The sequence below is a fragment of the Artemia sp. Qi Xiang Cuo genome, chromosome 17 (genome assembly GCF_049724085.1).
Source record: "Artemia sp. Qi Xiang Cuo chromosome 17, ASM4972408v1, whole genome shotgun sequence".
Lineage (NCBI taxonomy): Eukaryota > Metazoa > Arthropoda > Branchiopoda > Anostraca > Artemiidae > Artemia > Artemia sp. Qi Xiang Cuo.
In genome coordinates, this window is record NC_142810.1 from 42,459,479 (window position 1) to 42,474,184 (window position 14,706).

The 14,706-nt window shown below is 33.7% G+C and overlaps 1 protein-coding gene across 2 annotated transcripts in view; it reads right to left on the bottom strand.

Annotated features, from left to right (window-relative positions):
- Positions 1–431: 431 nt before the first annotated feature.
- The window catches only part of Pdk1 (Phosphoinositide-dependent kinase 1), a 59,027-nt gene continuing 44,752 nt past the window's right edge, over positions 432–14,706 (bottom strand). For both annotated transcript variants that reach the window (XM_089103564.1, XM_089103563.1), the window contains exons 8-9: positions 10,713–10,865; positions 432–699 (exon numbers count right to left, since the gene is read on the bottom strand). In XM_089103564.1, the coding sequence (XP_088959690.1) occupies positions 592–699; positions 10,713–10,865 (261 nt within the window). In that variant the 3' untranslated portion in view covers positions 432–591. The remainder of the gene's footprint in view (positions 700–10,712; positions 10,866–14,706) is intronic.

A 14,706-nucleotide genomic window follows, 5' to 3' on the forward strand; every position in this document is an offset into this window, starting at 1 on the left:
GTCATTATAGCCGCATCCCAGACCCGGCCATATTCTGGACCTAAGTGTGACTGTTCCAGACTGCAGATAAAACTGGTTTTGAGGTGATGTTAGTCATGACCAAAACCCCATTCCAAATTAAATATTTACCGTAATCCGAAGTGGGCGCTAAATTATTTGTCGAGTATTGAAAAATCAACTTGATTTGATTGGTTAATATGTCAAAAGTTAAAATTGTGCTCTTTTAGTGGATATTAGAGACCATATAACTAAGGGGCATTTTAATATTTTACTCATTACTTCTCTTTGTCTCTGAGTTTGCTTAAACATTAAGGGCACCTCTGACCGAGAAGAAAGTATTTACGCTAGCAGTAAATTTAGGGAGAGAATAAATGCGGTAATAAAACGATAAACCTATAACAGCTGGTAAAATTCAAAATATAGTGTTTAAATGAGCAAACTTATTTATTACAACTAACTGTGATGAAACTGTTTAAATTAGATATTCTTATAACATTTAAGACTGACCATTGACATTTATATACAATAATAGTTCAAATAAATTATACTACAATTCTAGAAATTAAAAAACATATGCAAATTAAATGGAGTCTATCCCTCCGCATTTGATCGAGAGTAAAAGTTCCTGACGTCATCGATAGCCTTGCACCATTCCAAAGCAAAACCAGTTGGGTCTTCTAAATAGTAGGTTCGATTCGGCTGAAATAAACAGAAATAAATAAATATTATATACATATATATATATATATATATATATATATATATATATATATATATATATATATATATATATATATATATATATATATATATATATATATATATATATATATATACGTACAAGGTTCTTGAATTGTTGTAATCCCTTGTTAAAATATATACATTTATTTTTACAAATACCAGTTTTTTACTCTTTACGCAATTTGATGTCTTTTCATACTGCAGTCTTTCCAAAGATATTTGATTACTGAAGCTAGTTTGATGTCTAACAACGATATGCACTAAGCTGGAAACTTTTTTTTAAGGCTTTTGAATTTTTGTAATCCCTTGTCAAAATAGAGAATCATCATTTGTAATAATTGCAAATTTTCGTTTTTTGAGCCTTCCTACTGACATTATATAACTGATTGGGTTCAAATCTGTAAGCTTAATTTCGTAGCGAGTTAATTTTATCAAACAAAAAAAAACTAATTTTAAAATTTGCAGTTTTTTTCTAGTTTGAATTAAAACATTAATATCAATGCTCAGGCACCGTAAGGATTTTTGCAGTTTACATAATAACTTTAGCGATTCCGAACTGAACTTAAAAAGATTTTCAACTTTTTTTCATGTGATAATAAATTCAATCTTTTTTAAGGCTTTTGAATTTTTGTAATCCCTTGTCAAAATAGAGAATAAACATTTTTTCAGTTTACATAATAACTTTAGCGATTCCGAACTGAACTTAAAAAAATTTTCAACCTTTTTTCATGTCTTAAAAAGACATTGCTTATACTTATAACAAAATAAATTCGGCAATGCTGTTTTTCCAACGACGATTTCTACTAAGCTTCAAACTTTTGGTTTTCTTTTTTAAGGTTTTTGAATTGTTGTAATCCCTTGATAAAATATATACAAATATTTTTGTAATTACCAGTTTTTTGCTCTTTGAGCAATTTAATGTAAACTTTTCCATGCATGAAAATCTTCAATTTTTCCACATAAATGTGACAAGTGTGACGACGTCATTATAATACTGACGCATATAAAAATGATGTCACTCACATAATTTTTTTTTCCAAAATTAAGGTTCTTAGATCTAGATTTTGAATGCAATAAAGCTGAGGCTATGAAAAACTCTAGAAAAGGTGTAAAGGGAGCGTTTGAAGAACTTACGCTGAAACCAGACAATTACAAAGGAATTTGAAAAGACAAGCTTAAAGGAAAAGCGTCTGAAAATACCAATTTACATAACTTTTCGGGATCAACCGCTCTTATTACCATGATTACAGCGACGGAACACGAAATTCAGTGTGTCACGGAAAACCGTGCTCAGAAAATAGATCAGAGTTTGGATAAAAATTGGCAACTATTGGAGGCAAATAGGCATTTTCTAAAGACACCGTTAGTCCAATGAAAGCGCAAAGCTCGTCGATTTCAAGTGAAATTTACAGAGCATTAGTTGTTGAATTCGAGCCGAAATTTGTTGTATTATCCAATGATTTAAAACATTTAAAAAATCAATGCTCATTCATTGAGGACCGGATTAAAGTTGCAGAGCAAAAGCTAGATGTGTATGAACAAGAAAAGAGATTAAATAGTCTCATGTTCAATGGGGTTAAACAACCTTCCAATAGTGACTTGAAGTCGGTAGTTCTTGATATAGTGACAAACAAAATGGAGCTAGAAATATCAAATCAAGATGTGATCGAAATTAAAAGATCAAATCTAAGCAAAGGCAATAGTAAACATGATGCAACTGCTCCTGTAGTTGTAACATTCAAGTCTAAAGACCTTGCTTCTAAAGTTTTTAAAGAAAAGTCAAAATTAGCTCGGACTGGTATTTTGTGTCCGAAAATCCGATGAAACGAAGACGTGATGTTCTGAACTTGGCACGGAATAAAATATGGGAATAAGCAAGTGTGGTCTGATAAAGGTCGAATTTATGTACGTCTCGCTAGTGATTCGTTTCCACGTCGTTTATGGTCTATCGAAGATATTGCATAATAGTGTGTGCTAATAGTTAAAAGTCGTTATATTTTCACTACTTGTTTCTTTTTTATTTTTTTTTTATAGAAGTTGTATTGCGCCAAGTCATCTTAAAGTTGTGGTGAGAGACTAAAGACCTTTGAAAATAATCCGTTCCGAGCTGAAGATATTCTTAATGCTGATATTGCACAGGAAAGCTCTTCTATCACATTTCGACCGAATAGAGATAGCTATTATGTAAATCCGCTTTCTTTGATATCTAATGCTGATGAAAATTCGTTTTCTCTTGGTCATTGGAATTGTCTCGTTACGTCACCGTATCGTGAAATTCTGCAGATGCTTGATAGTAAAAATTGCAGATTTGATAGTATAGGCCTATGTGAGACTTTTAACGTCAGAACATTCTTCTTCCCTTTTCAGTTTTCCATGATACCAGCTTATTGTAAAAAAATAGAAAGACGATGGCACGTGGAGGTTTAGCATTTCTAGTTAAGGAGCATCTTGTGGCTAATGTGAGGGGGGATTATTCCATTTGGATAGAAGGTGAGGTCGAAAATCTTACTCTTGAGCTGGAAATTGGCGGGAATCAGATTTTGATAAGTGAGGTTTATAAGCCACCGAGTACTCAGTGGGAAGAGTTTACCCTTGGTTTTGGTCGAGTTTTGGATGGGATCCAGTTGAGTACTTCCGAGTTTATCTGCATGGGTGACTTTAATTTTGACCTTTTGTGTTTGTATAGTGATAATTTAGAGTTTTTACCCTTATGGTTAGTCATGATGTATATCCTCTAGTAGAAATTCTAGCGTGCGTTACTCAACATTCAGCAACATTAATCGATAACATATTTGTTCGATCTCGCCTACTTGCTACTTCTTATATTGATATAATAATTAGTGAGTCTTCTGATCATTTTCCTGTGGTGGCGGTGACTTCCTTCCTACGTAGACAAAAGCCAAAAATAAAGAGAATAATGAAAAAACAACTGAGAAAAGAGAATATTCACAAATCTAGGCAAGACCAGAACGTTCTTTCGCGGCAAGATGCTAATTATGCGTATGAAAGCCCATTTGCTATAGTTCATAAGTTCATAGCTAGTCTTCAACCAATAGTTGATTCAACATGTCCAACGAGAACTATCAAGCTGAATAAATGTACTAAGACCAAGGGTAACCTAGGAGCTTCTTCGATTAATCCAGAAAAGAAATGATTTGTACGTAACTTATTTGAATTCAGAGTCACAGGAGGTGTTCAATGACTTTAAAAAACTTCGTAATGAAACTAATCGGCATCAAAGATCTTGTGTTAAAAATTTCTTGCGATCAAATTTGAAAATAATAAAGGGAACACGAAAGGTACGTTGAAAACTATTAATGAATTATTAAATGGTTGCAAGAAGAATGAAAATCTAGCTAGCCTAAAAGTTCACGATAGAATAGTTGTTGAAAGGAAGGAAATTTTTGATGTTTTGGGTGAGTATTTTTCACAAATTGGTAAATCAGTAAGTGAAATTTCATATATGGATAGCAGTAAAATTGCTGAACCTTTTAAATACGAAATAGGTTTTGGCGGTAAACATGAACATTGCTGAAACTAATGTAGAGAAGATGAATCACGTAATAGGATCGATGAAGTCAAATTCGTCTGGGAGTGATGGTCTCAATCTGCAAACATTAAAATTAGTATTCGTGTATTTGTTGCCCTGCCTTGTATATTTGATTAGCTTATCGCTGAAAAAGAGTGAATTTCCTTCACTATTAAAAGAGGCCACGGTTATCCCTTTGCATAAAGGAGGTCTGAAGACAGATCCTTTGAACTGGAGACCGATTTCGATGCTTTCTTTGTTTTCAAATTTGTATTAATAGATCATGTATAGGAGTCTGTATAACCATCTGAATCTATATGGATTTCTCGCAGAAACACAGTTCGGATTCAGTCCTACGATACATGCAGTCCACCATCTCACAGATTTTGTTAACTCTGCGCTTGAACGTGGGGAGCTAGTGCTTTCAATTTTCATAGATTTTAAAAAAGCTTTTGATACTGTTGTTTTCAAGATCTTATTGAGCAGGCTACGTTTTTTAGGTGTTCAGGATGTATCTTTGAATTGGTTTGAGTTTTATCTTGGAGGGAGAACACTTAGAGTGAATGTTGATGGCTGCAAATCAAGAAGTTATAGAGTCCATTGCGGAGTTCCACAAGGTTCGGTGCCTGGACTACTTTACCTAATTTATGTAGATACCATACGAAATCATACTCTTTGGAAATTAATCCAGTTCATCGCTCATGCTATTTTGTCTACCAGAAAAATCATCTTGCAAAAATCTTTTGACTGAACAGGCAAACAAGGACCTAAATAAACTGGCAACTTGGGAAAGGTGTAGCCATTTGTCTGTCAATGTTTTAAAGACGAACTTTACGCCTATCTCTAGGATTAGTGCTCCCATTATTTTAAATAATAAAATATTTCTGAATTGTGTATTCTTAAAACAAGCTTTTATTTGTAAAATATTTAGGTTTTTATCTTGATTGCAATTTGAGTTGGGTCTTATAAGAAGGCCAAGGAATGAGCTCCCACCAAGGATGATCCTCTATCATTCTCTTATCAGTCCGTATCTATCTTATGGTTGTTTGCTGTAGACTATTTCTTTTGTGTCAAGTTTTAAAAGAGTTCAAATTTTACAAAATAAATTCGTTCGTGTCTTAGGACATTATGTGAGATTTGAAAATAGTACTTTGAGTTGCTTTACTAAAATAGAAATTCTAAATGTTTATAGGTTAAGAGATTATCAACTAACTATTTTTGTTTATAAATGTTTGAATCGGGATTCACCGGAGTGGTTTTGGGAAATTTTTAAGTCAAACTCGTTTTATTATTGTTATGAAACTAGGCATTCTTCAAGGATAATGTCTGAGGCTCGGAGTACTTAACGCAGATTTTCATTTCCGCGTTTTGCAGGACCTCAGCTGTGGAATTAACCCCCTTAGGGTACAAAGATGGCACATAATGTTAGCCAGTTCAAGAGTGGGTTGAAACGTTACCTTCTGGTAAGTTGTTAACAATTTAAGTTGATTTAAGTATGTCTCGCTAGTAATTCGTTTCCACGGCGTTTATGGTTTATCGACGATATTGTTTAATAGTGTGCTCTAATAGTTAAAAGTTGTTATATTTTCACTACTTGTTTTTTTTCTTTTCTTTTTCCGTGATTTTGATTTACAGCTGAAGTGTAAATATATGTTAGTAGATTATAAGGATGGAAACAACCATCATTTACAACCCAATGGGTTTCATCGATGATTGTTGAAAGACTATGTAAGCGTTATTTTTGTTAATAAATTATTTCTCTCTCTAAACGTTTTTGGCACTCGGCTGACTGACCGTATTTCAGACAGTAGGCTACACGAAAAGTGTAGTTCAATCCAACTTTCTAGGACTATAGTGAGAGAAGGGCTGAAATAGCCAGGACATGTTCTGTGGATGAAGAATGACATATTCCCGAAGATTGTCCTTTTCGGCCAACCGTGTAGGACAAAACGGAAAGCAGGTCGTCCTCGTCTGGGGTGGGAGGACGTCATAAAGAAAGATTTAAGGAAATAGAAACTTCCTGGGAGGGTGTTAGAAGGGAAGTTTCGAAAAGATTGAGACGGAGTAGGGGCGTGTTGTGTTGGTCTCAGGGGCTTTGTGCTGTCGTGAGCTGTTAGTAGTAGTAGTAGTAGTAGTAATGAATGTTGGAGTTATCGTTTTGGTAATTATACACCAAATAAACTAGACATCATTTGAAGAAAGGACTGGAGACCATTTGAAGGAGGCCATACAAAATTCTGAAAAGTATTACAACGTCGGTTATAAACTATTATAAAATCCCCCCCTAGATTTTGGAATATACCTTTTTTGGTATTTCTCATTGAAAAAAAAACAAGGAAGTCTTCCCCCCCCCCCTTTTAATTTAGAAAAATAAATTTTAAGCCCATTTCAAACACTTTCATTAATAGCGCCACTGCAAGTATATTGCTCCACTTTACACAGAACTGGACTGGATTAGAAGAAATGAAATAACTATTTACCAAATGAAAAAAGAAAAAAATCAAGTTCCCGTTATATCTTCTACAAATTGTTTAATATACAAATCTCAAAAATCCGCGCAAATTTCTTAGAAATGGTGACTTTTCTTGACATTAGTGTTTCAATTTTGTGAATTAAAAAAAAGTTTTTAAACTATTTTAAAGTGCTCTAAAAATGTGTTTCAAATATTGTTGATTGTTCAATTGATAAAACTGCAAATGATTTGTTGAACTATATTGTGTACTTCTATATTAGTATGGTAATGTAATATGGGCTGTTTTTAATTCCATAAGCAGGAAATAATAGCGTAGTTCTGAGTGCACTGAATAGATATCAAACTTTTTGCTAATGGCAAAAAAATTTTGCAGGGTATATAAACTTCTCTTTCTTTTTTTCGAATTGATAACTTTCACTTATTTTAGATACTCCTTTAAGAGAAAAAAAAAAAATTCTGAACCTTGTTTGCAGCAGGAGAATTTTGATGATGGATGTCTAGAAGACCAAAATACCGAGATATGCAATGACAAGCACACTGTAAGAACAGCTTAATGTAAAAAAAAAGCTGGCATTTTAAAATCTACATATTTTATTTAGTTACTTAACTCTGAAAACTTAGGTTTAGAGGTTTCATTTGCCTCCCCCTCCCTCTACTTTACAAGGATTTTATATACGATCAAGAAATGTTGGCGGAAGAGGGCGCGATAACTCCCATGGGAGCTTTCAGTTTCCCTACTTCTGTGACTTATTATAGAGTTTTTTCCTTTTTTTTTTGTAAATTTAGTTAATTCCATTCAACATGAGGGTTCAAGCAAGAATTTCTGGCTTTTCAGATATGACGCTGCAATCCATACAAATGCGGCTTTTCATAATTAATGCTCACAAAAGTTATTACCAATTACAGAGAGTATTTTTCACTTTTTGTTATGCGCGTTTTTTAATTAAGGTCCGTTTGATCATAAGTACACAACGAATGATTATTAAAAAAAAAAAAAAAAAAAAAATTCAAAAAGTACATACTTTACTCTATTTAACAGCATAGTTGCCAAGTTGGTTGTAAAACTTATCAAATCTCTCAACTAATTTTAAAGTAACCTCTGTATAAGAACTTGCCACCTGTTCCGCTAACCATGAATTCACTTCCGTTTTTACGTCATCATCATCAATGTAAGGTTTGTCACTGAGGTGTTGCTTGAGGTGGAGAAACGGATAGTAATAATACGGCGCAAGATCAGGACTGTATTCTAGGTGATCTAAAACTTCCCAGGAAAAACTGTTCAGGAAATTACGGGTCTGACCAGCAGTGTGAGGTCTTGCATTCATGAAGAAGGACAATTCCCTTTGTCAGTGTGCCATTTTTTTTTAATCTGTCTGCGGAGCTTTCTGAGGGTTAGGCAGTAGGCTTATGCATTGATAGTGGTTCCTCCTTGCATGAAGTCAACCAAAAAATAACCACCATGCTTATTACCAAACACCGACGCCATGATTTTGCGCTGGGAAAGAGGATGTCCGGCCTTCAAATTTTCAGGGCAGTGTGTGTGTTTCCATTCCGTGTTCTGATGCCTCGATTTTGGCGTGATATGCCAAACCCATGTTTCGTCTTCAGCTCAACCGGTTGCCACCTCAGTGGCAACCGTTAAAAAGAAGACGACAACAGTCAACTCTTGGTTATTGGAGCCGGCGACAAGCTCTTATAAAGACTTTACTTTAAAATTAGTTGAGAGGTATGATAAGTGTTTCAAAAACTTGATAATTATGTCGAAAAATGGAGTAAAGTATGCACTTTAAAAAAAAAAAATACTTTTTTGAAATAATCTTTCGTTGTCTACTAATGTTCAAACGGACCTTAATTAAAAAACACGCCTCGTATATTCCTTACTTCGAAATCACGTTCTAATTACCCAAAAATTCAGCCATTGACTGACTAAAGCCGCCTTTTCATTTTCACGTTTTACGATAGAACCGGGAAGCAAATCAGCTAATTACACTGCAGGACAAATGATTTTTAATTCAATATAGAAAAATAGGGTTTCCAAAAGGTCGATTCCTTTGGATTTCTGTCTATAAAACACCCAATGAAAACGCAGCTTATAAATAAATTGTTAGTTTTTCAGCTACAGAGCAAAAAAATAAAACCTGACTTAACGACCCATTTACTACATGTTTGAACATGATTGACCCAATGCTGAACAATATCGTATAGTTACCGGAGATTTTATTTTTCTGGCAAAAAATCACCAAATTTTGTAATACTGCAAAAAAATTAAAACTTCAAAAACTCACAATTTCCAGTAGATCTCCCGAATAATTTAATTATCAAATATATGCTTCAATTCTTCAGTTCACTCCCCCCCCCCTTTTTTCAAATTTTTGAGTCTCTACCACCTCCAAAATAAGTCTACTTCCTTTGATGTCTTTGATGACCTCTTCCAACTCCCTCCAAGATTCGTCCTGCTCTTCGTTTGGCTCCAATGCTTTTGATATGCAACATTGATAAATTACCGAAAAGCTTAACCTTTAACGCATGATAAGTTATATTTTACAATATTTACATAAGGAAAAAACAGGATAAAAACTTTATAAAAAATAAAAACTTTATAATAAACTTTATAAAAACTTTATAACTTTATAAAAAACTTTATAATAAACGCAGAGACCCCAAAGACTCATTAAAATATGGTTGAGTTTGCGATAAGTTATTGAATCATGAAGCAAAGATAATTTTTTGTTAGCAGTCTAACGTCACATTTTTGTTTGCACAGTAATTTATATTATACACTATTCAACCTTTATCATTAAATACTAATAAGCCCTTCTACAAATAAGACACATCCATTCCTGCATTATTTGACTAGATACTGCTAACAATTTTGCATCCCCTCTTGAGTGCAAGTGCAGAGCGAAAGTCTTCTGAATTTAGTTGGCTCAAAACTGAAATCTGAAATCGACTTTCTAAACTAGAAAATTTAGAAAGACAAGTTATTAAGAACCCAAGAAAAGATATCTAAACTATTACCGCTGTGAGAAAACAAAAATATTGTCAGAACACACTGACTGGCTTATGTGAAAATTGCCTTTAGAAACGGATGATGAAAAGGTTTAGAAAACAAGTTAAATGAAAAGAGAGCACAAAGAAAAAACAGACCGAAAAAAATTAAAGAGACACAAAAAACGACATTGAATCACAAATACAATTTTTGATCAAGATTTTCCAAAAGATCTTGTGATTTTATATCTGAGCTTAGGATATTGGGAAAAAGTGAATATATTAGTCATTGCCCTAAACAGTACACGAAGGATATATATTAATATTAATTTACATTTATCGATTCTACTTGGGATTTTTTACTAGTGAAATCTTGCTAACTAGTTAAAGTCTCAGTAGCAGCTTTGCAATGGATGACGAGAGACGAGAATGAAAAAGAGAAGATAGTAAAAAAGCAAAAAAAAAACTGGATGAGAGAGGAGTTGAATAACAAAAAAATAGAAGAAAAAGAAAAGATAATGAAAAGAGAATAGCCTGAAAAAGAGAAGAAATAATGATCTAAACAAATTTCCTCTAGAGTGATAGTTCATTTTGTTCTCGTAAGAAATAAAAACAGCATGTTCAACTCGTGTTTAACGAGCAAAAACAAGAATTCCAATTTTCCTGTATTACACAAGAGGTTTAGCACTCAGCTGGTTTTGTGACCATAAAATAGATCTACTAAATGATAAAACGTGGGAGGCAAATTGACCATTTGATAAAGCAGGGCACGTAGGTATGTACGCACTACTTTGTTTTCGAGAGGATATGAAGGGGGGTCGCTAAAAAGGCATAAACAAATTAGCAATACAAAATTACAGAAAATTACAGTGATGCGGACCAACACGCAAGGTCAATCCCCTCTATTTGTACCTGCTTGTTTAAAACCCAAATCCACATTTATGTCTTACATATAAAGAAGAAGAAAACGTTTATACTCACCGTATAAACGAAGAAGGTTTTAAAGTTCTTGGCTTCAGTTTTAATATCTAAACTCCAAGGTATTTCTCCTTTAAGAACCATGTTACCACTGTCTACATAATAAAGGTGTGGACCCGTTGTCAGCAACAGCATTCGCCGTCTTGAAAACAATCCCTACAAATAAATTAAAAAAAAGAAATTGCAGTATAAAGCGAAAACAATCAGACGAGGTGGAAAGAGCACACCCAAAAGCTTTGCGTGAAGCTTGATTTGGCAACATATTGTAACTTTTTTCTTACAGAAAATATAAATACGTAAAAAAATTACTGTTATCTTGACAGTACTTTTCTCTTGATACTGTTTTCAAGCGTTGTCAGATTTCACCAAACCACATTGCATTGTGCTGATTTAAAATTCATATTTTAATTTCACAGAATTTTGAGGGAATTATTTATTCTAGAATTCAATTATCATGAACATAAAACCAAAATTTTTTCCCTCACGGCCAATCTTAGGCCTATTTATGCCTGAAAACCCATATTTTCTAACACTTTTCTAGTGATTATTTAAAAATTATAAATTTTTTAGAGTAGGTCCACATTCCTGTTGTTGTTGCCATGTTAAACAGTGGAATCAGAATAAGCGAAAGTAATTAGTTGAATTGACGACGGTTTCGTTTGTATAAATTCAAGTATTAAAAATCTGATGATTCCCCAAGCAAATGTACCCAAAGAAAAGCTATACTTTTTTAGCTACTTAATGCAGTAAGTTTTTAGCCTATTTTCGCTGATTATTCACTCATGTTTCTTCTTTTTTGAAGAAACATACTGCACCAGAACCGCTACAACCACTAGTTGGTCCTTCAAGCGGTTCTTTTGATACGAAAGAAATATCAGAGCGTACTCTTTTATTATCAAGACAAGTTTGAATTAGACTTTGAGCCCGCTTTTCAGTATCCATGATGATGTACTAATATGGTTACTTTTCAGATTGCCAACTTGATTTTTTATTGCTTTTCGGCGGGCACCTGACGATGAATTGTCCTGTCTGGTACCAATGCATCTAGGAATCGCTTCCGATGACCACCTCGATCTGTCAGCCGTAGCTTCTCCCGCGATCTTTGTCTGCCAGTCTTTGTCTCATATCTGACCATGCCCCTGGAAGCCTTCCCATGGTTCTAGATCAACTTTGAATTGTTGTCAAAGGTTCTTCTATCTTCTTGTTTTTGTTTCCAGGATAGTGCTGGCTCGCAAAACAGAACGCCCTGATATATTGTACCTGCAGGGTGACGCGAGATACTTGAAGAACCTTCAAGAATGCTTGTAGAATTGCTGGAAGAACAACCACAAACTGCATAACTAAGCATGGATGTTCACTAAAATTGACTTCCTACTTGTTCCTAATTATTTAACACATATATGGTTGTGTATGTTTCTACTTAACTAATTCGAACAGTAAGAGTTGATTTTGAATGTCCTCGGTACTTTAAGTATATATCTTAGAAAAAATAGAGAAAAGAAAAATCAATGCAGGAAAAAGCCTTCTTTAGACGATCACAGGAGTAGAAGCATGAGTCAGTTTCTTGGAAGTTTTACATCAAGGGCCACCACTCCTTAACAGTGTTGCAAGATATAGGATAATTATACGGAACGTAGCAAGCTTAGTAAGCACAAAGCTTAGTCAGTTTCTTGGCTAGTTTTACCTCGAGGGCCGGAACTCCTTCAGCATCTTGAAACAGACAGGTTTTAATCGTAGCTCTAGATTCCAGGCACAGCTTTATCCATTGCACTGTATCTTCTAATATTTAAAATTTTTCTGTTCCTAATGCAGGAAATCAGAATTTGTACTAAGAGTTTTTTTTCCCTAATAATTTTTCAAACACTTTTGGGAAAATTTTTAATGCTTATTTTATTATAAGCATAGGTTTTGTTTTCCTAAATAATACAGTGAAACTTCATTATGAATCCAGGGATACAATCAGAATTGCTCTCGTCTACAGTTGCCACATGCGATTTCAGCAGCAACGTCATTTATTTATATTATTGCAAAACTACGTTGACCTGACTTCTAGTTACCAATTTTAAGCTTTTATCCGTTGCGATCTGATTTTATATATGTAGGTTTTTGGGTTGTTGTAACAATAATAAAACAACCTAGAAGACCTAGTTAAATCTGTATTAAAATAAAACAGGTAAGTATGATTTTCCTGAAAGGCGGAAAGGGAAAAGTTGAGAAAATTTTGCTCAGACGTACAACCGTCTTTATAACCCATGGTTCCAATCCCTTCATCCATTTATATATCCCTCCCCTCAATTGTGTTTTCTTAAAATTATTAATGTTATGTGCAACAATATTTAAGTCTTTTCTAGCTGGCTAGGTTTTCTGAGTCATTTCTAATAGCGATCGTTTTTTGTAATCATATTTTTATTGAAGAAGCATTAGGTATTTCCTTCCACAAAATCTAAAATCCCATCAATATTAATTTTATTAATATTTGTTTTCAAAATTCAACTAAAATCCTCTCATCCTTTCAGGACAACCTTATGGTAATCCTTGCAGCCAGTAGGGATTTAGTCAAAATCCTGTTCGGCTGATGCTGAAAAACATTGCATGGTATAATGTTTCTAGCGTCAGATTTGACATAAAAAACTAAATTAAATTATGCATAGCATAGGACAGGTTAAAAAGTTTAGCATGATTAAAAGGCTAACCCACTCCTTCCCAAAAAAAAGAATATTAAACATTACATTTTATTAGTGGAAGGTCTTATTAAAACCGATGTAACACATGACACTAAGCAGGTGAGTTTGGTGGAACTATTTTTGTGGAGTTTATCGAGTAAAAAAAAAAAAAAAAAAAAAAAAAAAAAAAAAAAAAAAAAAAAGACGACCAATATATTATTATACAGTATTTTTGCACATTGCTTAGAGATGAGATTCAGCCCCCATAGTTCTGCTTATGATTACAACTGATTGCGCATACGCGAAAATATTTTTTCAAATTAATCAGGTCTTGATCAGTCCATTTAACATTTCTCCATCAAACCTTCCCAAGGCAATTCCAGGGTTGTCATTACTGTTACAAAGTTTTACTCCCGCGTACGTCCGGGTCCCTGTATTTCTTCTTAATCTAGATCTGAAAAGGATCCCTCTAAGCTTTGACTAATCTTTATCTTACTCTGAATTCTAGCCTCATCTGAAACAGTATAAAAAAATCATCCAAATATTTAGCCACCAGAGGGGAAGACGCTTCTCTTCCGTCCCAACCTTCGAAAATTATTCTAAAAATAGCTCTGCTAAAGGCATAGTCCCAAATAATGTTGAATGTACGTCCTGACTCAGGCATCCATACGATCAGATTTTAGAGCTGCAGTAACTGGATACCATACTGCTGATTGCTTACAAATTATCTCTAAGCATTTGGACACAATCAAATAATAGCATAAATCAAAAAAACAATATAATAAAGCAAAAAACTCTTTTGCTTTATTATCCAAATGAAATTCAAATATATTCTATAGCAACTCATGTAAAAACTTCTAGCCTCTTCTATTTCTCTTTTCAAAGGAATGTGGTGTTGCAGTAATTAATTTCAGATAATAGAAGACGCCCAAGCCACTCAAATTTTGAGATCAACTTTAAATCTGAGAAAACATCAGAATTCAGAACTTTTATAAAAACAAATGCTTATTAGAATAATATTCTTACGAATATCTAATCAGTTGAAACGACCCAGTTGAGATACTCAACGTCACTGGTGCTATTAATATCACAAATGAGATCAAAATTTGACTGTCACAAAACTGTATTTGTCGTTGTTTTTGTCTAAGTGATTTCTTTTCTTTTTTCCTCTAAAATTTCAAATTCAAAAGCTGATTAATGCGATGTTTACTGAAGATTAAATATTGTCAGCCAAAAATGGATATTGGCCTATGTTACAAATTTTCTCCTTGACCGACTCCTTGACTTGACAAAAAAAGACTTGGGGGGGGGGGGGAGGGGGCATTAAGCAACAA